The sequence below is a fragment of the Neolamprologus multifasciatus genome, chromosome 14 (assembly GCF_963576455.1).
Source record: "Neolamprologus multifasciatus chromosome 14, fNeoMul1.2, whole genome shotgun sequence".
NCBI lineage: Eukaryota > Metazoa > Chordata > Actinopteri > Cichliformes > Cichlidae > Neolamprologus > Neolamprologus multifasciatus.
Window position 1 is genome coordinate 11,054,273 of NC_140452.1, and position 26,068 is coordinate 11,080,340.

Sequence of the window (26,068 nt, forward strand, 5' to 3'; positions counted from 1 at the left end):
CACAATAATCTGTCAGTTTCTTTGCGAGAACTGAAGTGTTTATTTGTCTTTCTTCTTCTGAGTTTTTTTTTTAAGTTATTTTGAAAGCTGCACATTTTTTATTTTAAACCAAAAGCTACATAATAATGCTTAGATGGTTTTGTTTTATTCTAATTATAAAGAAAATCAAATAAAAATCTGCAAACAAGTTAACAAACAATATACTACAACAGTCAACTTCAATGGTATTACAGCTAAATTTTCACAAACCAGGTTAGATTTTCTGGTACAGCTATGCTGGTGATGTGATATGCATATCTTTTTTTTTTTTTTTTAACATCCACCACCGTTGTCTTCCATGGACTTCGGTGTCTTTTTGCGTAGCTGAGTTCACCAGTGCTTTCTTTCTTTCTCAGGAAGTACCACACTGTAGATTTTGCCACTCCTAATACTGTAGCAATTTCTCAGATGTTATATTTTTTCTGTTTTCACAGTTTAAGGATAGCTTGTTTCACCTGCATGGAGAGCTCCTTTGACCCCATGTTGTTTCTTCACAGCAAAATCTTCCAAATGCAAGCACTGAACCTCAAATCAGTGCCAGGCCTTTTATCTGCTTAACTGATAATGACATAACAAAAGAGTTGTCCATACGTGTCCATGAAATAGCCTTTTAGTCAATTGTCCAAAATTACTTTTGTTGCCTTTAAAAGGAGGGTGGCACATGTTAAGGAGCTGAAACTTCTAAGCCCTACACCCAATTTGAATGTGGTTACCCACTAATGAAAACTAAGAGACTACACATTATGTCCATGTCCATAACACAACTATAATTACAATATCTTTCAGTAAACAGGTAACGGTGTCAGTGTTCAAATATATGTGGACCTAACTGTTTATTACTGTGCTGAGTCTGACATCTTTAAACTCTTTCTTTAAAACAGCGTTCTTTAAGAGATAGAAAAGATATTTTGATTGTGTAAGGACACATCAGGACTCATCAGATACTGCTGATCTGCTGTAGATAGTCTTTCAGGCCTGATACTACTTCTTTTGTTCTCCACTTATACAGTTTCTTCAGATTTTTTAATGACATTTTAATGACATTAATTGCTAAATTCCGACAAATTCTTGGCTAATAGTGAATCGCCTTGGTCAAACTGTCTTATCTTTTTTGTAGATTCAGCTAAATAAAAAATGATGGAACTAATGATGTGCAAAAAGCAGTAACACAATGCCTCAAGACCCCATCCATCCATTCTCTTACGCTTATCCTTTCAGGGTCGCAGGGGGGCTGGAGCGTATACCAGTCTGCCGCAGACCTAACAAGAGAGACATACAACCATTCATACTTACATTCACACCTATGGACAGTTTACAGTTACCAATTCACCTAACCCAACGAACTGCATGTCTTTTGACTGTGGGAGGAAGCCGGAGTATCCAGAGAGAACCCACTCAAACATGGGGAGAACATGCAAACTCCACACAGAAAGGCCACAGCCTGATGATAGACTGAACTCAGGACCTTCTTGCAGTGAGGCAACAGTGCTAACCACCATGCCTCCATGCTGTCCACACTGCATTGCTAAGTTTTTTTTATATGTACACACAATAGTAATTCATTCCCAATTCACAGGTCAGTGTTAAGTTAACAAAATTAACAAAGAAACAAAGAAACAAATCCTGTAAACATAATCAGGTACAAGAACTGGACTGAAAATGAATGAAAAACCAGCCATTGTCCAAAGAAAAACTTTGAAACACCTGGAGAACTGTTTGGAAGACCACTTTAAAAAAATTACAATAAAGTGTGGGTCCTTCAAAGCAGGATCTAAAGAAATAAGGAGTTGCTTAAGACAGTACAATAAATCCCCTCATCTCTCTCCCTTTTTGTGCGAACACAAATTTTTACCCCCTTTGTTTGTCACATTTTCATAGCACACATGAAAAGAAAAATGACCAGAGTCCATAATAGCCACGCTAAGAGTTTGCATTAGAATCTTTTATTAATAAATCCGTTCTTTAAAACCTGTCAGAGAGGGTTATTTATATGTTTTCACTAGGCATACTCTGAGTAAACATAAGGTGAAACACACTGCATATAAACAAAGATACACCTTATACATGTTAGGCAACCAGGTGGACAGTTTGCAAATGCTGCCTCTGTTGTAACTTGTCACACCATCTATTCTTCATGAGTAGAATTAGCATTGCATTGTCTAAGCCTCTGTGCTGTTGGCATTAGCAGTGACATTTCGCAGGTAGTGGGAGAGCTAGATTGGCACCCCGAGGGGTTGAAGTGGCCTGTCGTCACTGCAGTGGTAATTATTCCAGAGGCCTAATCATTAGAGAGCTGTTTTAATCAGACTTCCATCAGTGCCCAATGGAACGTGATTAATTACATCTCCAGCAGCATGATCCTTAAGGACCACTACATCAGGATTACATGACTGACAAATAGGCATGGTTTTGTAAGGCATTGTCCATACTATTCAATTAGGTTAGAACATCCAGTGACTAGACTTAAATTAGGAGCTCAATATGTAGAATAAATTTTATAGTAAAGTCAGTATACACATTTGTTATTATCTTTAGATTCACCTCCCATACTTGAAATACTTTGGACTTGGCTGCTTTTGTGTAGTATTTTACACTTAGCAATTACACAGCAGTAATGAAGGGCATGTGAAAGAGACGTGGGGCGTGGGCAGAGGGGGAGGTGGTGCTGACACTTCCAAATTCCCACGTTAACCTGTGTTCACCTGCCTCCTGACAGCTGGGGCAGCGGGAGGAAACGGGCAATGTAACTTGAAACTCAGACTTGCTGAGCTTGTGTTTTATAAAAATAGTCTTTTGCAATGCGTGTATGTGTTTGCAAATGTGTGTATGTGTGTGGTGTATTGCATATATTTTAAATAAGATATACAAAATATGGGGTATTTACTACACTTCAAATAAAGAAGCATGGTAATTTAGTGGAATAATGTTGTTATTGTTTCCTGAATGAAGACTTTAGAGGTACAAACATCTTGCAAATCAAGCTTCTATAACTGTAATTGCTTTTTTCATACAAAATTCATCATAAATTATTAGGCCTATTAATATATATCTAAACCAGCCTAAACTTGTTTAAACTTGAACAACTCATCAGTTTGATTCAATGATGGGAAACTGAATCTTTGACAGTGAAACAAGCTTACGTTTATTGTGTCATAATAACTTTTTAATCTGTTTCACAGGAGTGATATTGTTCCGACTTCCTTTCCAGACTTTTGTAACAATTTGAATTATAGACTTACTGTCACACGCACTAACACAGGCTGTCATGCAGGTTTGTTTACTTATTTAAACAGCCGTGTCGGTTGATTATTTGCATACAGGTTTTGCATACAAGAGTTTGTCTTGTTTGTTGCAAGGCATTAGTCTTCTGTGATCTTGTTCTAGTAACATGTATGCCACATGTTATAACCAGTTAGCTCAATCAGTCTGGCCACGTTGAAAATCCGCTCATGAATGAGCATCATGGATATGGATACAAGAGCGCCATTGCACTCGTGAAATTGCTATTCACCCCCCCCCCCCCCCTCACTCAGTGTCTCTCTCTCCTTCCATTGCCCTCCCTCCTCACTTGCTCTGTGGATGTGTTCTCTCTCCCTCTCTCAGACGCTCTGTTTACAAAGTCAAGGCTGCTCTAAAGTGACTATCTCTGTGATTTATTCTTTTTTTTTTATATCAACACTGCCTCTTGTGATCTGAGACCTGTGGTTGGTGGATGAAGAGAGAGGGGGAGGACACACATGCATTTGCACACACTCCTGGACTCACTCATCTACTACCTGGTGTGGGTGACAAGCGTGAGCTGCTGTCGGATGTGTCACCATCAGTGTGACAACTTCTGCTTTGCAAGAGGGTGAAACATTTGCTTTTTCTTGTGCTATGTATGTTTATGAAGACGATTTTTTGCTGTTTCAACAGTTTCTAGCTCATTCGTCTGCTTTGACCAGGACTGCAACAGATAGCTTCTTAACTCTGTGAGGCACAGAAAAATAGTGCAAAGACAGAAAAAACTTACAAAGTTCCAAAATTCTAGGCTCACTTTCGCTTCCTATCAATGCTGGGATTACAGTTAGTCTGTGAGGCTATTTCTTTCAAAAGGATCTTTCCAAGGAAAGGAGGAGGAGTGGTTTCTGCTGTGATTGTGTGACCCTTTCTGGGGCTTCACTGTTGTGACCTGAGAATAACGCTCCAGGGGAAGCCGGGGAGGAGGTGTTCTCAAACCAAACAGCTGTGTGAAATATGTCTGAGAGTGGGACAGCACTCCCCATGGCCCTTGACTCTTTGCTGTAGCCCTGATGCAAGCTTCACAGACGCGCATGGCCACCGGGCAGCTGCCTCTTCTCTTGTTGGTGGTGCTGGTGGAGGTGTTGAGTGGAGTCTGTGCACCAGCAGATGGCTCAGGGAAGTACAAAGGAAGCTGGAGGTGGAAAGGTGACAGGAGCCGTGAGTAACTCCTCCTTCCTTTGCTGCATCAGATTTTCTCTACTTGTTCTTTCTTGTCTTTCCTTTTCCTCTTTTGCAAGAATATCCAACAGCTTTTCTTTTCTGTCTGTTTTTACTGCTCTTTTTCACTGTTGGGACTTGTGACGTACGAGCTGGGAAGCACTAAGCACTGTGTGCCACTTTGATTGCTCTGGTTGCTGTTTGAGTCTCAGCTCATTTCTCTGTGACAGGCACCTGGATATGAGAGTGAACTAACTCACTTATATGAGTCCAGCAAGCTTGGCATGTGTTGCCAGTTTTAAGAGGTATCAATATGTACGTGACTGCAAAGTGCCTTTCTGCTTTTGAATTTACTATGAGTTGCAATCCATAGTTTATTATCCTGTTCCATGTGTCCTTCTTTCGCTCAGCATTGCTCTAATATTCCTGCATGAATATCTCTCCGGGTCTCATTCGTAGTCATTAATTGATCAGTGTGGAGTTGTAAAAAGCTACTCAGAGTGATAGAGCTGCCTATTTCCTCAGAGTAAAAGCTGAGAGTAGCTCCGACTTCATTATATATGCTGACACATGAGTGCATGGATGTTGGGAGGAGAGAGAATGTTCAAATGAGAGCTGCGGTTGTTTCAGGACATTGCTGCTGTCCCCGGCTTTTGGCTGCTGGCTAATAGGATTGTTTGGCATGCCACCACTGCTTGACTCTGAGTGATGAAGTGGAGGGTATGTCCCTTTGTGTCTGTGTCTGTCCCCTCTGTGGAGGTTAAAGGCAGATCGCTATCTTGATACTGTTCCAAGATTAAATGACTGGAATGGGATGGAAAAGACACTAAGTCAGCCTAGAGGAGGTCACTGCCTTCCCAAGGAGACAGAGCTGGTCTCAAGTTGGCATGAAAATTGATATTGTTAACAGTTTTAGATGGCAATGACACTGGAAGTGTTGCATTTGGTGTTATATTTAGTTACTTGACAAAGGAATTGGAAATCCTGTAAAGTGCATTAGTAGTCTCAGTCACCAGATCACTAGTAGAGTATTTTTTACAAGAACCCTCTGGGAAACACTTCTGCACACAGTGTGCTCTCTATAAAATATATCATCTTGAATAAGTGAAACATTTTTACCCAGAAAATATAGGAAAGACTGTTTCTGCAAATTGTACAAATTATTGGTTAAGCTTTGTTTCTGTTATGCAGTCTCCCTGTCAATCGAATTTACTGATAATTTGCCTTTTTACAGCAGCCACAGCAAGTTTGTGCTCTAAAGCTGTTCTTTTTTTAAGCTAGAAACAACTTCTAACTGTGTATCTAGAGACAGAAGCACACTCATACACATTAATATGCAGTTATGCACTTTCACTCAGTTAACATCCGCAGGGAAATACAGGTGTGTATTGTCTGACTGGTTTATGACTAGAATACATTTTCCCTTTCAAATTTCAAGTAATTTTAGTTCACAGTTTCTAGGTTGTTATTTAAGCTGGTTGCTCATGCCCATGCTCATAATTCTATTTTAGATATAATAAGAAATAAGAAATATTTCCATGCTTCAGTGTTTATCAAACAAACTTGCAGCATCCACTCAGACTTGTTACTCTTTTGTCACCTGCTGTCAATCATCATCTCCAACCACAGACTGTACACAAAAGATGGACATAGCTTTTGGGTCTGAACAAAGAAATGTTAGGTCTGAACACGCATTTTTTCTAATGGCCTGCAGGGGGCAGTTCATGTTAAATTGAATATATCTCGCTACAGTTTCATGTTGACATTTGTGAACACAATGGACAAAAAGGACATGCCCAGGTGGAAGTGTACACAGGTTCAAGCTTGCAGGCAAGCTGTTCTTGAAGAGATGAATGTACATGTGAGACTCAGCTATTGCAATCCATCTTCATCTCAAAATGAGAGAAAAAAAACGGAGAGGGTCGAGAGAGGTATTTCTGTCTGTTGGTTTTGAGTTTTAAATTGGAGTTAATGAAACTGTGTGGTTGCACAGATGTTGGTTGATCACAACTCCTTGGGGGGGGGGGGGGGGGGTGTATTTGTTTGTCACTGAAAGATGTCCCTCTGTGTTTGGAGAGAATGATAAAGAGTGGGGAAAAGACTGTTGAGCCATTTAAAACATGTAAACTCAACACCTTTGTATATGCTAAGTTTACAAATGTGGGAAATTAACTCCTTAATGTGTGTATCTGTCTGACCAACAGCAGTAGTGCTGATGTGTTTTTTGTGTTTGGACAACACAGTGAGAATTGTGGAGGGTGTATAGCAAATGTACCCTGGCAGTGATAGTCTTTATTATTGTAATCTTGCAATTACTTTTCATCTTTGGAAATCGTTGAAATATATCTCTCCATATAATCTGTGAATCTCTAAGCTTCTGATACGCCATTAAAAATGGACACAGTCATACACCTGTGCTTCAACCCAGCTTGAGCAGCAGGGGCACAACAAGCCAGGTCACAAAAATCGAGAGGTACAGCACAAGCAGAAAGAGCAGCTCGTGACAGCAGATTGTGATGTCAGTTTGACATCATCTTTGTCATACAGTGCTCATCATCAGATCCCACACAGCAGGTATAATGAGACCTTAAGAAGAAGCCAGGCAAACTTTCCAGCAAGAACTTCACAAATAAATCACATTCATGTTTTATATGCAGTGTATGGTTCTGTTAGTTCTGAGTGAAGCCTCACGAACTCCAAGATGTCTGTGACATAGACGTCTGTGCCACGTCTGTGTCACTCCAATGCTGGGTGAGTTAGGCTATAGCCCCCTGTGTGAACCAAGCTGGTTAACCAGTTAATTATCTATTTAACAGAATGTGTGGTTATTACAATAAAACATGACTCAAAATATAGCAATAAAGGATTATAATGATGGACAATATGCTACATTTTTATATTTTTCTTGTTTTATTTGCATTCTAAGGACTACTTAAAGCGTTAATGTAGTTTTACCAAAGCAATAGAGGACGTGATCAAATTTTATGTGTTTTTCTTTTAATGCATTTTCCTCATATTTTGCATTAACAGATGTCTAAAAGGTTTTTGTATTACAAATCAAAATGAACACAGATGTTCCTCTATGTCTGCTAGATATGTAAATACACAGCTGTTTGCCAGTGATAACACGTCAGGTTTTTAGTGTTTATAGCTTGCTGCCATTGAAAATGGTCAACAAATGAGCTAATGCAGGGGTTTATGTCTCCACAATAATATTCATCTGTATTGCACCCAAGCCCATGTGGTGATAGAATCATTTAACCTTTCTGTTGTGGCAGGCTGTCACCTTAGAGTCGCCTTATCTTGTCACCTCATTCACTCTACAGAAAAAAATAGTTTAATCTCTAAAAACCACAAAAATGGGGAAATGTTACTCATAAAATGTTCATGGGTTTATCTGACTCATCTCCTGGATACTGAATGTGGCATGCAGACTGCTGCATGCAAAAGTTTCATTTAGCAGCACACAGAGCATAAAGAGATATGCATAAGTGAATTCTGCTGATATAAGTAATAATGTCACTAGCTAATATTTGCTATCCGAGACTAAATCTCTGCTAAGAGGGTGCAGGCAGAGCTCCTCTCGCTGGAAGAGTAACGTGTACTTTTACAGCTAATGTCAGCACACAGTGGGTTTTTTGTATTTTCATGTCACACCCTCTCATGATCTTACACATTGGCCAGTGCATGAACTCAAAACAGAATCCATAAAACGGGTGTGCAGGTATGAGTGCGTGCAGTTAATAAATAAAATATTACATTTTCTGTTTTTAGCATCAAGTTGTCTCCACACACCTCAGATGCACCATCTCTATGTGTAACTTTTAGTTTTTTCAACATTCTGCCTGTCAAGAAGACAACTCAGGAGTTGGTTAGCTCTATTGTTCCAAGCAGATATGACATAATTATTTATAACTGATACAGTATATTTACAGTATTCATGGATAAACGTGAGCTTTGGTGAACCCTTACATGAACAAGTCCACAAATGGACCACCAGCTTTGTGCAGTTTGCTGAGGTTTCGGTTCTGCTTCTGTCACAACCTCATCCTTGTGATTTATGTGGCAAATTATAGGATTTATGGCTGATTTACTCTGCTCTGGATGCTAACAGAATCCACAGAAATCTAGCTGGCTGCCTCTCAAAATTTGATCAAAGTGCATTATTTATTTCAGATATACTAAATGTTTTCCATGCAAACGGTTTATAACCATTCCAGTTTATTCTGCAAAAGAAGTAAATAAACTGACTGATATATCGTCATATTTTTCCATTACATGGTCAATTTGTGTGACAAAAAATACTACTGCCTGCAATATTGTCATGATAAATTATCTAGCCGTATGTAGTTTAAAGTATGTCTTGGCCTATGTAAGTCTCTGGTATAATTCTCTGGTTTCATTTGCCTGAACTTATGAAACCTTGTTGTGTGCAGCTTTACGCTACATTGTAAATATCAAATTTAGTTGTGGCTAGCATAAATGATTTTCTGTGGGAGTTTGTGGCTAGCATAAATGATTTTTTTGTTGGAGCTGCATATGCAAAGATATAAACTGATACATCCAATAGATGGCAACAGCGACATGCTGGGCTGGTTTGAGTTTGAGGGAAATAATGAGTGATAAAGAGCAGTGGACTGTATCATGTGGTTTGGGTCAGAGGCCAGATGGAGTCCAGACAGTCTTAACCACAGACACACAGTCATCAGAAACAAAGCCCAAAGCTCGCAAATATGTGGAACAATTATTGTAGATGTCTCACTGTGTGTAAGGAATAAAGTGAATCTCATGGTATGAGCACCAGATCCAAATCTTTTCTTTGCTGTAATATTAGAAACCTTCCTCAACCCTCATCACTCACTTTTTCCATATTTGGAACCAAATAAGAAACAACTCTTCATTATTCAGCCTCACACTCTAATTAATTCACTATTAGATGTGCTAATGAGTACCGGAGCCCAGATGTGTTCTCTCTTCTTTTTTTTTTCCCAGGTTTTTTGGTCATTCTCTGCACTGCTTCCTCTAAGCTCTGCTCTTCATCACACCTTTCCCATTTCTCTCCCTGCCCAAGGCTCTAAGAGGTACAGACATTTTTTAATTAGATAACCGTGAGCTGGGAATCTCAATTACCGCACGCCATACACAAGGTCAGCAATAAAGCGATGGAAGGTCAGTTTATGGCACAGTGGGATGGCAAAAGGGAAGAGGGTGCAAATGGAATCTCAGTGTCACTGATATTGGATTATTTATCTTGTCACAGTTCCTAAAATGCAATGAACCTGATTCACTCAGTATTTGTAAAAACAGGATCTATAGCAAGACGTGGCACACATGATAATCATGCGTGTGTGTTCTATGCCTGTTCTGTGGCTATTCTTTTGCTTTCCAAACAAGCCTGCACAATAAATAAATAAATAAATAAATAATTGTTTTCTTATTGTAGTAAGAGATCCGATCCTTAAATTTTTAATGCGTTCACAAAAACAGCTTCATGTGAGAAGAATTTAAACTTTTCAGCAGAGAGATGTGAAAAAAACAGGTGGATACTGTGATCAGACATGGCCCATAAATATGGGGCTCAGAGAAGCATGAGCCAGAGGGAAATCACAGGATTCTGAGAACATTCAGGGTCAAGGGTCATTAAGTACTGAGGCATGTCTTTAAAGGCTAAAATTCAAATGGTACCACTCCTTGATGTTTTATTCCTCCTTTTTTCACGCCACTTTCACTTTAGCCATTTTATAGGGAAATGTTTGCACACGCAGATGCTTTTCTTTTGCACATCTGGATGTGAGATATATAAAATGGGGGGAAAGCACATGCTTTCTTATTCTGCTTTAGTCTGGACACCCATATATCTTCCAGATATATAACACATATTATAGTCTGAGTACATATACATCAAACCTTGAATAACCTCACCATACCTTGTATTTACCTTATTTATTTAGCCCTACTAACATTTCTACTACTTTTATCTCTACATTTTCTTTGTATATGACTGTATGTTTGTCTTTTTCATTGCACCTGAGGCATAGCCATTCTGCAAATTTATTACACATTCTATAATGACAAAAAGGGCTTCTAATTCTATTTCTAATTCTAATTTTCTGAACACGTAAGTGGTGCCAGTGTTTCGTCCTTTAAAAAGACACAAAATATTCACCCATCAGAACTTCAGCTTTCAGGACTTGCGCTCAGCAAAGTCACTGACAGCACTTCTGACTAGCTCTTAAAGCAAGTCACATTATTATATGCCCAGCTGTGTAGCTTTAAAAACTATGTTTCTGCTTTGATATACTGGTAGCTATAGCAGCTGGCTGCCAGCAAACACTATACTGGACCTCTCATGTTTGTGCCTTTTGCCATTTTTAATTAAATTATCTGAGAAATAACATGGTGGTGCACTCTGTCTTGTTAGTTTATTGGTCTGTGCTAATGAACAGATATGTATGTTGTGCATTGCACATTCATGGAGATAGCTTGCTAATCTTAGTTAGCATTCCAGCTGCTCAACCAATTATGGCAACTTCTGGCTGCAAAAAACGAACAAGTCATGGGTGACATCATAGTAGGCCTTCTGTTTTATTTGCAGTCTGCGGAAATTGTCAATCCAGTGTTTATTGGAAGGGGAACATGGTTGTGTTTATGCTCTCACTATAATACTACTAAGTCTGTGTTGCACAGTATATTGAGGTTGCGGTAAAAGTTTAAAAAAAATTAAAGGACACTTTTCTTGTCTTTGCCTTCTTGGTTTAACAGAAATTAATGTTGAGGTTTTGCAAGTCTATGCTATTGTTGAAGAGAAATACTGATGACTGCACATTCTTGCATGAACATTAAATATTCACGTTTGATAGAGCGAGTTCAATTTAAGGTACATTTGTCGACTCCTTCATTAACTTTTCTGCTGACGAGACAGGTTTGCTTTGATTATCTGAACTACATGCTGTAGGGCATTCAGACATAACTGTGCACATATAGGGCAGGCAGTCTGTCTGGCAGACAGCAGCAAACCCACACCGTCCAACCACAGCAAAGACAGAGCAAGCTGTTTACCAGCCCAGATGAAAATCTGCTGAGGCCCTCGTTCCCCTCACTTCACTGATGAAGTGGTAATTATAGAGGTCTCACACCTCCAGAGAGCGCACAATCTTAAGTCGCTGTGGTGTTATGCCCGTCTGTAACACATTTTGGTCACACGGTTAAACAGAGGCAACGTGGCTAGTGGAGGTTTGTGGTTGTTGCTGTGTTTTGTTACTGGTTCTGCTGATTCATGGTTTATACAAATTTAACATAAATTTAAGTTCTTATCAAATGGAACAAAAAATATTTGAGTTGCAACTAATTGTTTTCACTCCATTTGAATGATTATATTTATTTTTTATGCTTTTCCTGTCTTTTTATGGAACCATTGGAGCAGTCCTGTATAAACAAAAACATATTTTCCCCCACAGTTTTGGGGGGTTTTTTTTTCTTTTGGAAAGCTCAATAACTAATCCACCTCTGCTGTCTGCACGTCTTCAATAGTGGCAAACACACATCGGTTTAAGCACAATCCAGCTGTGTCAGTGGTTGGCGTCCGTCGTGGGAGAGGGTCTATGTATCAGCATTCCATCGCCGCTGACACAGCATTCACACACCCCATTTACTCACAACAATCCCCTGCTCCATCTTACAGTATCAGCGCTGTCATAATGGAAATTCATTCCTCAGACACTGGTTAACTTGTGAGCTCGTGATTTGCATTTGTGTGGAGATATTCAAGCCATCTGTTTCCATAACCCAGGCATACAAGAGATTTTCTCTTGGTCCAGGTCCAGATCATCAAGTGGCATTAATAATAATGCCACTTGATGGCCAGGACCTTTATATAGTGGTTTTTGAGACCCTCAAAGCGCTTTACAATTCCACTATTCATTCACTCACTGGTGGAGGCAAGCTACAGTTGTAGCCACAGCTGCCCTGGGGCAGACTGACAGAAGCGAGGCTGCCATATCGCGCCATCGGCCCCTCACCAGCAGGCGGTTGTTGTGCCCAAGGACACAACAACCGAGACTGTCCAAGCCGGGGCTCGAACCGGCAACCTTCTGATTACAAGACAAACTGCCAACTCTTGAGCCACGATCATCGTGGCTTACAAAGTGAATGCAGAATCCAAGGCTGATTAGTGGGTAGACTCCTGACGTTAAATTGCTCTTCACTGTCACCACACGGAGCATCTCTAATAAAACTGCATAAAAAATTTAAGCTATTTTAATTCAAAGAAGTATTCTGGTTTTGTGCTTTTAATATTTTCAAATGATGTCACATTACTGCTTGAATGAAATATTGATGTCTTGCTGTAACATCTTTTTTAAGTGCAGCGTGAGCAGTGGAACAGTAGGGAATCACCCACTACTTATGATTCAGTGAGAGGCCTATTGTGGCAGCGACACTAATCAGCACTAATGAAGACTGGCTGTGGAGTCTCACGTCATAAAACCTAAAATGAACCTGTCTAATTCATTTGCTAATTGGAAATCTGGAACAAAACAAGGTTGGTGTTCTTATATTGAACTGTCTCGTTGTAACTTAATTTTGAGAAGACTGTGAGTAGAAAAAGCAGCTGGAATACAATTAATAACTGGGTTTGATTAATGTTATAGGTATTATATTTAGATGCTCACTTCATTTTGTACTAGATGCTGGAAGCAGCCTTACACATCATTCAGAAAATGGTGGGATAAAAGGGAATCGGCACAGAAATAGTCCCTAGCCACATAAAGGCGCTATTGGACATATTACCACCAGATGTCTGACACCATGTGATTTGTTTCACCCTCTGTAACCCCTTTGAATGTAACAAAAATGTTGCTGGTCTCTTGCACGTTTTATATTTCTTCAGATGTACTGCAATAAAGCATTAACTAAAAACATCACCCATTCCATTGTGTGAAGCCACCTTACGTTCTTATCTTTCATGGACAGTGTGCCAAGTTTCCTTGGATAGAAATTCACCCTTTTTTTTTAAAGTGCTCAACACAAGCAGATGGTAATGCAATACCCTGCCTGTAACACATCACTCCATAATCTAGCTGCAATCCAGAAATTCACCTGTCACTAATAAATTTTGCTGATTTCATTTGGTGAAGGGGTGACAGAAGGGAGAGCTGTTATGCCTTTACAGGAGGAGTGGAGGGTTGCACTTTGTCCTTTTGTTGCATTTCCTGCCTTTCTTGGATTTACGATGTGCTTCTCACAGCCTCCAGCCCTCCGGTGCTTCGGCTCTCCCATGTGTCATGTGACACCTCTGCTTTACAGCTAGCAAAAATCATCAGAGGCCATGCCTGGGAAGCTGCTTGTGGGCTTTTTTAACACTGCCAAAGCTAATAATAATATTAAGTTATTTATTATATCTTAAACTTTTAAAGTTTTAGCTTTTAAAGTAAGGGTCTAAGGAAAACATTGTATATGCCCATGCAAATTATTATTATCTGCCTAATACAGTGACTGAATAAGAGGTTAAAGAATGAATTTGCTCTTGGTATATATTCTAATGTGAAAAAAGTCTTCATATGGTCTTATATGAGGCCAGTCTGCTACTATTTTCCATATCAGGTATAAGGTTGGATATCACAGATCGTCCCTTTTTGTATATGGCTCCTATTCTACACACAAATCCAGTTTTTCTTAGACAGCTGATAATCATATTAAAGGAGATATAAAGTGGGAGGTTAGTAGATACATTTAAGGTTGTAAATCTTTAAGAAAAGATTTTGGACTGAAATGACTTATGGAAACTGGTGAATGAAATATTGTGATTTGTTTTATGGCCTATAATTATGTCGTCATCTAAACACCCCGTGGCAGAGGCAGAATTTCAGGTGGAAACAAGCTTTGATTTAATGAGATGACAGTTAGATGAATTGCATGGAAGAATATTGTTTCAAAGGTATGTTTGAGGTCATATCGTCAAAAGCCATATGTTGCTCAATTTTAGTGTATTTCATACATTGGTAAAGTGACTGGGTTGATATCTTCCTTAAACCTGCTGGACATTAAAAAAACATAAAAACACTATACTGCTTTAAAACTGCTTTTGTGAACATACAATGAATGGCTTAAGCTGTCAGAGAAAGCAGATGTTGAGGTCTCACATTGTAAAACTTGATCCAGTCTTCATCCTTAAGAATTTGGCCTAAAAACTGCCTCAGGTGAGACACTTTTCTTTCTTTCTTTTCTTACTGTCTTTGTTGTCTTTAGAAAGGCTTTCTTTTAACAAGAGCACAAATGGGTTTAATCTGAGCTGGCCTACCAACAGCATCCACATTCTTGTCCACTGAGTTTGTTGAAGTTTGAAACAGTGATTTTGGTTTGTTATACTAAAAATGGCATCACAGATGTGCAAGACAAACTTGAGACGTGCCTGTGTGTGATACAGACAAAAATCACAGCCGTGCCGCAGGTTTCCTGACATTTGATCTGTGCTGGCAGCTGTAAACTACAGTGTAACTTAAACATCAGAAAAAGAGGAGGGTTTTTCAAGTTGACCTGTAGATTTAGACAATCCTACAGTCCCCTTGTGGTCTTACCAACTTGATCTGTCTGTCTACTGAGATTGTTAGTTTTATGAGTGCTGAGAAACTGGCTGCATGCCTGCAACATTCTTACCGCACATCATCTCAAGTCCTCATTTTCATCTCTTCTAATCAGAAAGTGGCGTACTCAGAGCATGAGTTGGTTTATCTGCCCTCTCTCATTGGACTGTGAATGGTTAGTGTGTGCTCCAGTAAATTAGCATACACATGTTTCTCCCTGACAAGCACCAGTCCGTGATGGAATGAGAGTGTTTGTGTAGGCAGAAAGAGAGGGAGATAGGCTGGGAAAGAGAGATAGCGCTTGCTGTTTGTTCAGTTGGCTTGACTTCAGATCAGATCGTGACTGAACTGTGACATGGGCAAATGAACAGAATCATTACAAAACTGCTATGTGCAAAATACCTGTATCTCAGAGTAAATGCCAGTAAGTGTTGTCTTATACATCAAACTAAAGCTGAAGCATGGAAACTCAGGTTTGTAAAGCTGCAAACTAATTATTTGTATAAATAATCAAATGTGACACAATGTAATGATTTAATCTCTTTCTTTCTTTAATGTAAAAACGAAAAGTGTCTCAGTAAGTTAGATCCTGATGTGAAATCGGAACAACTTCAGTGCTCCTTGGCACTGATTCTCTAAGTTGGAACTGGATCTGTGCCTTCCAAAAAATATTCCCATATTTGATGTTTTGATACTGGTAATTGAGAGTAGTGTCTAGCATGTGGCTCTAACATTTCCCTGCAATTGTTTATTGGGCTGAGATGAAGACACCACTACCTTATGGAAATGTTTTATCGCATGTTTTATGTTTTCTAACAGGATTGCTTAGAGCAACTTTGTACTTGTTGGCATTGCATCTGTCCTCTAAGAGAGGAACTGGACCAAAACTATGGCAGCAAAATGCTCCCCCAGTCCTTCTAAAAGCTTCTGGGCTAACCTTCTGCATCGTTATTTCTGGTTAAACAAGGCCCCACCTAAATAAATGGGGAGAGATCTGTAACTTTAATTTCAATGGTGTATAAAATCTTAATCTAAATATCGTACATTGACAGAATCATTCCCTTGAGTCATTACAGTAAATCTCTGTCCTTCTGTCTGTGTGCTTGTTCCTTTGTCTGCCAACTCCTTTTACATGATCAAAAGTTGAGCAACAAAAGCGAGCACACAGGTACATCTTGGGCTCCTGAGGGTTCTTATCTATATCAGATATAACGACATTGTTGTGTTGCCTGGCAACCACCTACAAATAGACTAAAATTCCTCATTTTTTAGCATTTGTACCTATAGACCCTCCTAAAAGCATAAAATCATTTTTTCATTTCACCACAATTAACTTCTACTTTAAAAACAAAACTTGAAAATTATGATTTATATTATTAAGCCATCACATTGCTTGGCAACCACCTAATAACTACTACAATTATATTTCTATAATAGAGCAGGGCATGGGCACTGACCAGTGTATATGATAAACATAGAAATTAGATTAAAGAAAAAATGCCTCAAAAGTTTGTTGTTGTTTGCTGCAAAATATGGTTTGCTTACTTCTGCTACATATGCAAATTTACAACATCATTTACAGTTCACTCCGGAGTGTCACCATAATTAGTGTCTCTGGCTCATCTCACCAGAACATAATATGCAAGGAAAAATGAAAAGCACACTTATAAGCGTACATCTTTAATGAGGAAATATCCTTGCTACCATAAGGCAGAAGCTGCCGTGAACGGCAACTGTGCAACAACATGTTTGGCTTTATATGTTTCCTGATCGCACAGTTACTAAACAGATGATTAGCTCTTTAGTTGACAGGGCAGGACAACCACCAGCTTTGGTTATGGAGTCCTTCTATTTCCTTAAATTCTTTAAGTGCCAGATCTTTCCTTCATAATGCGGTTTCTTCCGTAGTACAACAAAGAGACTAGATTATTATGGGTCAAGGCTTTTTCCTTTAATTTGTCATGTTGTCTTTATGTATGCACATATCCTTTAACAGCTGGTCTTTTTTTTTTTTGTCTAAGTAGAGGTCAGGGGGAAAAGAGTATTATGTGAAGGAATAATTGCATGTCATTGAAGCGGTTCAGCAAACACTGCCAAACCAAGATGCATTTCATATTTGCTCATTTGTTTTGACCACAACACAGCTTGAGAGAAGAAAGAGATTAAGAGGTGTGCCTAGTGTGAACTGAAAGCCGGGTGTCATAACATCAAAGACTGACAAGGGTATACATCAGCTGTGGATCTTTTCCTCGCTCAGGAGCTTTAATTAAAAAGTCGCAGAATTCCCCTTGGCTTACGTTAATGCCACAAACAACCTCGAGGCGTTTACCAGGAAACTTTGCTGGGCACTGAGGGCACAGGTGAACTGGAAATGATAAACAACTATCAAGTCTTTACATCTCTGTCCTGCATAATTTGCATGAGAAGAGTTCGAGTTTAAATACACCAACAAGTTTTGGGGTCACATGTCAAGAATTTTGGTCAGTAACCACCAGATCTCATTTAAGCATAAAAACCCAAGAAATTTTCCTTGTCCCTGGAAAGTCAGACTTCGGCGATGGAGCAGCTCCAGAAAATGTTACTGGGAGGAATGACGGATTAGAGGCTTGCTTTTTGGTCTCTTGGTTTGGGAAAGAATTGTTCACATTAACATATTGATGGAATTTTCAGATTATTAAAAAACACATGTGAACTGAGTTAGAGGGTGTTTTTTTTTCCCTGTGCGTGTTCATGCATGTGTGTTTGTATGTTTAGAGCACACTGCCTGATTAAGTGAATCAATGAGCAGGACAATATGCCATCATTGTATTTTGTCAGTAATTTGCCGCTGCCTTGAAGTGAGGTCTAATTTATTTGCTCTGCTGCCCTCTAAACTCATTTTCTATCATCACGAGCCTCCAGTTTCTCTTATAGATTACTTTTTCCCCTACCATCCTCTGTCTTATATAGAACAAGAAAGAGAATCTGAACACTAGTATTAGCTGTCATTACTCACACAAACCACCCCCACATACAAAGAAATCTTATGGTATTTGAGTGAAGTGCAGGGTAGAGCAGCTGCATGAAGCCGGGAAGTCAGAGAAGGTCACTAGTCTGTCGGCAGTGATGGTGCGGATGTTGACAAGCTGCTTCTGAGTCATGACCATGAGCTGTTCACCTTGGCTACAGAACTTTAAATTCTTGAAAGATCATATTTTTCTCACCTATGAGAAGTCTCTCCCTCTCTCTCATTCTCTTTTCTCCATCCTCCAATTTGTCTCTCGCAGAGCAGAAAAAGTGTTCCAGTGTCACAGAAATGGACATCTGGGCTTTTGGCAGCTTGGGGTACGCTTGCCTCAGCTCCACTGGGATGTCAAAGCAAGTTCAGACTCCTTGCAGGCTTTGAACTTATTTGACATCAGTGTGGTTAAACAAATCTGAGAGGCAACATTTTAAGTAAGCGTGATAATATATGTTTTACATAACGTAAAGGTATGGGAATAAGATGTCCATAAAAAAGTGTTTTGCAAAAGTTAGCTTTTCAGGGATAAAGGTGCCCTGAAAGCAGCTGTGACAGCTTTAGCGTGAGCTGCTCGCTCAGTGGGATTCTACTTGGCACTCACCGATTGCAGCTCAGCAGAGTGACCATGCAATATTTAGCACCCTTCAAGCCAATCAGCACTCTTTGTCCTGGATCTGTCTCACTGTTTTTCTTTTTGTGGTTGGTTGCCGATGCCCTCCAAGCAAATCTATCAGTGAGCAAATTGAGCAAACATATTTCTTCCTTGACGTTTGCGCTTCTATTTAATAACAATCAACCAATCATGCATTCAGAGGTGAGTCACATTCCAACTATGAGGTGTGTGGTAGTTTTGTAACCAACAAAACCATGAGGGGGGAAAGGATACAGTTCGCACAATCGCAGTGAAACTGTCAATAGCAAAATCCTGTTTGCAGGCATTCATGCACAAACTAACATGTCTGATCAGAACACTTTGTCGTTACACTCGTTTTATTTTCTCCAGCTGGTGCAGTGAACCTGTGGCTGTTAAGGACATCAGAGGGTTTGGTGGAAAAGCTGCAAAGTCATTCAGTCAGCCTTTCCCCGCAGTTCACTCATGGGAACTAATACAGGCCTGATTATTGTAGTTTGTCATTGTCAATATCATGGCTTGATTCTTAAATATCTGTTGAAAACATAATAGTTGTGTGGGAAATTAAATAGAGTCTTAAACATACTCAAGCGCTCCCCCTGTTCTTACAGAAACTATTGAAAAACATAAAATATCTTTTTCAGTTTCTAAGTCATGCTTGTTCTTACTAATGGGACAGTTTTAGCTGGTTAAATATACTTTAATCCTTCACAGATCAGGTTATAGACAACTAATATGCACAGGGCTTGGCAGAGCAACATAAAATACAAACAGTAACAGCTTGTGGATTGTATATATTGGTTTCCTCTCATTTATCATGAATTAAACTGCTCTGGTATAATAATTAGGTCATGCTTGGAGCTAAAGGTATTATCAGCTAGCTATTAATGTACTTTACCGTGTTTGCAGGGGTATGGTTTCATACGTGAACGTTAAGAGCCAGCCTTTCGGCACAGCTGAAGTGTGCATGTGTGAGTATGAGCCATTTGCTCCACTTTCTCACGACAGCTGCTGCACGACTTAATGATTTGTGACATGGTATTTTATGCTGTGAACGCACCGTTTTAATCTTGTCTTTAAACAATAGTTTACCAGTTTTGAAAATAAAATGTGAAATGTGGCCTATATGGTATGTAGCTATAGCTGGCTATCTTAGATTAGTGTGAAGGGTGATGCCCAGCTTGGCTTTGTGTTAAAGCTATAAAATCTGCCTACCACCATCGCTAAAGTCACAAATGAGTATATATTATATATATTATATTATATCAGTAGTTTAATCTGTACAAAAACTGAAATGTAAAAATGAAAAATAGGGATTTTATTGGCGATTGTGTTGGATTATTTATTTGCCATAAGTGTGGACTCCAAGGAAAAACATCTGTGAGCAGCAGTAGGCAGATTTTCTTAGTGTTTGTACTAAACTAAGTCTGCTGACCCCAACTATAAGATAATGTGAGTAGTATTGATCTTCTCCAATCTTCAAGGGGAAAGAAACTATGCATTTTTTTTAAAAAAATTAAAGCCAAACTTCTCATTTAAACAGGTCCTAATATGCTCATTTTGACGATCATGGTTTTATTCTCAGACCCTACTAAAACAGATTTCCATGATTCACAGTTATAAAAAAAAAACTTATTTACTATATACTGGCGTTTGTGTGGCCATTCAGTTCATCCACTGTCTGGCACAAGTTGATTTTTTTTTTTATTCTTTAAGGTCACCCTCCACCCTTCTGCTTCACACTGTATATTATTCATCTCTACATGAAAAAACTGCCTCTCCACTTTGACTTTGTACTTCTCTTCAGCTTTCTGTCCTTAATGCGTACGTATGTATTATCTCAAGGCCTAATTAAAACTCCATTAGTCATGCAGAAAACAAAGAAAGAGTAATCAAAATGGAAATGAATGTAATGGTGCTGTAGAAACAGATGAAGCAGACAGAGTAGATTCTGCTGAAAAGGGCTCTTCTGAAGGAGCTTTTTGTACTTTCTTTCTTTACCGTTTTGTTATAGTGAAGGCCACTGAATTCAGCTCCTCAATGACAAAAAAATGAAGTTTTAAGATGGTGTTATGCGTTTGACTATCGGCAGCAAAGATTTATTTAAATTTGCAGCTTTGAGAATGACTGCTACAAATGAAAGCAGTGGAAATCTTGTTGACTGTGCTTAATAATTAGCATTCTTGTTGGCTGTTCATACTTTTTCCCTTCTGTCATCAGACAAAAAAAGTAAACAGATGTTAGTGGAGAACATTCTCAAAGAAACCTATTTAATAACTGAAATGGCTTGAGGTCCCTTACAGAAATATGCTGCTTCTCTGATCAGCCTGTGTGAAGGAACATGTCCTACAGCAAATAATCAGTCAGTCTTCTTAACAAGCTCCACAGTCAGACTCCCCAAACTAATCATTTTAAGCCCATCCATCACTTTTGCAGACTGCCAGGGTGCCAGTGACAAGATAACAATGAGACAACAGCAAGTCTCCTCAGCTTCTTCATTCACATTTATTACAAGCTCCCAGCGTTTGTCACTTAGCAATAACTGCATAAGTCAGACTGGACAGCAGCTGAAGTGCTGATTGACTTCGCGTTGTACCAAGATACTAACAGTTCCTGACCTGTGGACATGAAGAAACAGCTGTGGTGGAGAAAAAGCAACATGCTGTTCTGTTTGACTCAGAGGCCAGGGCTTATAACCAGGGGCCCGTGAGTAACAAGGGAGTGGTTTAAGAGACATAATGTATGCTTTTGTATCTTTAAATAAGTAGTTAGATCTCTCCACATGGACCATGTTAATTAGTTAGCAGGGGATCTGATGTTGTGTGCTGCGTTTGGGCTAAAAAGAAAGGGAGATCCAGACTGTGGGTCTGGATATCTGTCTTGATGGCCCAGGGAGATCTGTGTACACCACCTGTTAATGAACTCTGAAGTGGTCTCTAATAGGACCTCCTCTTGTGGACCACCCAGGAAATACAGCATAAAGATGTAAAGGGCATATACTGCAGACAAGACACGAAGCCAGTGGAGATGGAGAAACACAAAGTCTAAGACTATCTGATCTTATGCTATATATTTTTTATAATAACATGTTTCTGCTGATATGTCTTTGACACAATTATCTTAACTCAAAGGTTAACTCAATGGTTGTCAGTCATATCAAACTGTTTTCACCAGCAGAAATAGATGGTAAAGGCCATTTTCACAACTGAGCAAAGATCATCTGCTGATTAAAAACTGTAAGATGATGTTGAAAGCTCTGAAATAAACTAGTAAGTCTTAATCATCCAAAAACAAATTCAGGATATTATTTTATTTAAAATTGGCAGATGGATATTTTTTTCTTATGCTTTTAAGGAAGATGTTTAATTAAAGCTAAGTAAAGCTGAAAATACTTTTCCACAATAGACGTTAGTGTTATTTGCTATTAATGGACCTTTGGACTCAGTTTATAAACTTAACAACATTTTTTTTTTAATTTCATCCTTTTCCACTAGAACAGGGGTCGGCAACCTGCGGCTCTTTTGTCCTTATACTGCGGCTCCGGTGGTTTGGGAAAATAAATTAGAAGTATTTAGCTGAAGTGTATTTTATTTGTGTTTAGTTCTTTTTTTTAACTTGTAGTTCTAAATTGGAAGATTATTGTGATTTTGAAATATAAAAATAAAATTATATTATATTATTTTTTTCACCGCTCAAAATAAGCGTCACACTCGCGGAAGCCGGTGTACCCGTCGAAACGCCGTGCATTTATCGAGGCTTTCGACCCCAGGTAGGCCAGTTATGGATCTTCGGATCCACATTATGTCAGCAGCTCCACCATGAACTATGTTAAAACAAACACCGCTCACGCCTCACAGATGACAGCTTACAGTCCTGCGTAAAGATGAAAGCCCCGATTTGCAGATGCTGCGCACAGGTTCGGAACCATAAGTCTTATTGTAAACATATCACGGCAGACCCGACGATGTTTGCATGAACACGCTTTTCAGCATCTCTTTACTGACCACTTTTCACACACGGTTGCTGTACGCATACAGCCGGCTGTAGCTTTTCAGCTCACAGCCCGACAACACAACAGCAGAGAGAGCGCAGACTTTAAGGTGGCGAGGCGTGATTGCGGGTGCCGCTCAGGTGCGTCCGCCTCCCAGCGGCGCTGCAGACCACGCCCCGCCACACACATTAACCAGGTAAAATACATATTTAGGCAGAATTTTGCAAATATCTATTTTTCCTTTTTTAGCAGCATAGTGCTTTTTTCCAATTACTTTTTAAAAGTCAGGTCAAGGCTCCAAAAGCCCAAAGGCGATATAAGGGTGGCGACTCACAACAGTTTTTGTTTGCTGGATCATTTTAGTTCAGCTGGGTGTCTTTCCTTTTGTTATATTTCTTCAGTTCAAAATGTGTTAATTACATAAATAAAATGTAATTTTCTCTGTAGCACTTCATGGATTTCATAAGCAACACACCTTAGTTGCTCTGTGGATTCTTTTAAAAAGCAGTTAAAAACTTTTCTGTTCAAACAAGCCTTTTGTTGATCTACATATTTTATATTCTTTACATTATTTACATTTGAACTTTTACATTGTGTATAATGTCTATTGATTGTATTGTTTATTTTAATATTTGTGTACAGCGCTTTGTGACAGCCTGTCTGTGAAAAGCACTTAATAAATAAACTTTACTTACTTACTTTAGTTGTTCACACAAAGCATAAAAGTAAAAAACAATATATGCAGTGTTATCTTCATTTTAGACATCAAAAAGTATTTGCGGCTCCCAGTGTTTTCTTTTGCGTGGAAACCGGGTCCAAGTGGCTCTTTGGGTGTTAAAGGTTGCAGACCCCTGCACTAGAATGAGAAAAAAGCCTTTAAGTCGGTGTATTTGATTTAGTTTATACATGCCTGATTGTGGTAGTATGTATACTATTTTGTTTCTGTTCTTTTTTTTGCAAAAACACACATTTATATTTTTGTCCTTGCTTTCAGGCTATAATTGCTGCCAGTGTCAAGCTACATTTTTTTTCTAGTAGCAGATGTTTGTGTTTAATCTGTCTGTTGTGAACAAATTAAAAACAATCCCTGACTGCCGATGTCACGCTATAATTGTCAGACAGTGCATCAGACCTGCTGTTGATGTCTGTGTTTCTTCATGCCATGCACATTTTCATCTCATTCGTTACATGTGTCATCACACTTCATTCGCATGCACGATACTGAGTAACCTACATGGTTATTAATGTGTGACTCAGTGGCTCTGCTCTCCTGTTGTGTCAGTCGGATCCTGTTGCTTAGACAAACACACGGGCAGAAAAGTGCCAGATAATACGTTCGGGCCAGCATGAAGCCCTTTTACTGCCACGCTAATTGCATCACTGCGAGCACAGCAGGGGTGTGTAATCACTGCATTTTGAATGTCTTCTTTGTGGTTACCATCATAAATGTGTCCAGTGCTGTTGTTAAATGTGATTTCAGGTCATTGCTGTGTATGAAAAGTTTGCATAAATTTGTACTGTCAATTTTCTAATGGTGGGAGTGGCAGACGATATTGTAGGTCACCTTCTTCTTCTCACTCTAATGGCTTAAAGTACTCTCCAATGAACAATTCTGTCTGCCCGTCTGCTATTTATCTGAAGTGATGCCAGATCTCATTGAGGAAACAGATACTTCCGACAGACTGCCACTCACTTAGCTAAAGGGGTTAGGTGATTAAGATTCAGTTTACCCCCACCACCACCCACCCCAACTGCCCAGCCCGCATTAACCCCCTGTCAGTGGTACACAAAAAGAATGGGCATGGCTGAGTCTGATTTATTTCACACAGAGTCATCATAAGGGCACAGCGGGCCTCTCGGTTCCTCGATAAGCCAGATACACCAGGGCCCCGTTGGCCTTTCTTTTTACTCTCTTCCCCATGCTGTCCCGCCCTCATGCAGTCTGTCACACATACTCAATCTGTCAATCCAAAAAGAGAGACAGGCACAAAGACGGGCACAAATCAAAAGGAACTGATTAGCGATTAATGGTGCATCATTGTATTTGCATCAGGACTGCGTGCACGGTGTATGTGTGTGCATACAGAGTGATGTTGTCAGTCATGCAGAGTGTGCCCTGGCCCTCCCTCTTCTGTCCACCACATGTGCTCCTATAGGGGTGCAGCCACTTATGGCTATTGATATTGTAGGGATGACTCTGTTGTGTGCACACATGCTCACATTCAATCCCAACACAGGGTAGCAGAACAGCCTCCTGCTGAGCCCAAAGAAAAGCTGAAGATTGCATCAACCGATCATTCTGATGGATCTGTTCTCACCTACCGGCTGATTGAAACTTCAAAAGTTTTTGGTTGCTTTGTTTTAGGCACATAAAAAGGAATTTAAACAAGTGTTTGGATTATTTGATGTTTGCGTGATGTGGGTGTTTGGACTCCTCTGCAAGAGACAGCGTTTACAGGGATGGAGCCTGGCACTTCTGAGCATATTTACAGTCTGCCTGTGTCAGGGAGGCAGAGGGCTGGAGGTCTGGACCGTGGGTGTGGAAAGTGGGCAGAATGCATCTAGTTTCTCAGTCCCTTTGGTGTTATTGTTGACAGAGACGGGAGTCGCTCAAGATGGTGCCAGCGAAGGGGCAACACCAGCTCCTACCACTGAGCATGAGGATGACAACTCTTTGGGCTACACAGGTACTGCTGCTGCTTTTAACTTAAAAGTCCACTCACATATGTTCTGTGTTTATTGGTTACACAACACTACTTTTGGCTGGTTTTAGTGGAAATATGTCGCAGTGCTCACCTTAAATTTTTGCCAATCAGTTTTGAAGCCACTGAGTCCTCTGTGCAAACTTTTAGTAAAGTAAGACCGGCCTTGTGTCCAGCGGTAAACTTTAGAACAAACAAAACAGGAACTCTACGTCAACCAAGGCACCTGGGCAGTACTGTCGTTTATATGCTGTACACATTCATTTTTGTTTTTTGTTTGTTTGTTTGTTTGTTTTAAATGTTTTTAAGGTTAATAGTGCATGATAGATGTTTACTTTGATTACATAAACATGCAAGAGGATAATAATAGATAAGAGGCATTGATTTGTAAATAACTGAACATAAATAAATCAAGGTTATAGATCAGAGGTCAAATGTGATATGATATTTGGATGCAAACTAAATGTTGCCAACAAAAACAAAGGCAGCAGAATTTTAAGTATAATTTTAAAGAATAAATTGCATTTTGTGAATGTTTGACCTTATTTTACTCTAAAGAAGAGGTCAGAAGTCCAAAGGAATATGATATTTATCATGTTGACAGACAGAATGACATGCATGTCAGTGGTACCAAAAACAACTTTCTTGGGGGATGTGAAAAAAAATCGAAATATTTTCAAGGTT

General features: G+C 39.4%; 1 protein-coding gene across 8 annotated transcripts in view; it reads left to right on the top strand.

Annotated features, from left to right (window-relative positions):
• The window catches only part of robo1 (roundabout, axon guidance receptor, homolog 1 (Drosophila)), a 229,592-nt gene that overhangs the window by 54,311 nt on the left and 149,213 nt on the right, over positions 1-26,068 (top strand). For 2 of the 8 annotated variants that reach the window (XM_085184211.1, XM_085184212.1), the window contains exon 3: positions 25,280-25,369. The exons of 1 other annotated variant lie outside the window; for it this stretch is intronic. In XM_085184211.1, the coding sequence (XP_085040337.1) occupies positions 25,280-25,369 (90 nt within the window). Of the gene's footprint in view, positions 1-3,328; positions 4,480-23,571; positions 25,370-26,068 lie in introns of those variants that run through there. 5 more of the 8 variants (XM_085184208.1, XM_085184209.1, XM_085184213.1 and 2 more) reach the window with 4 other exon arrangements.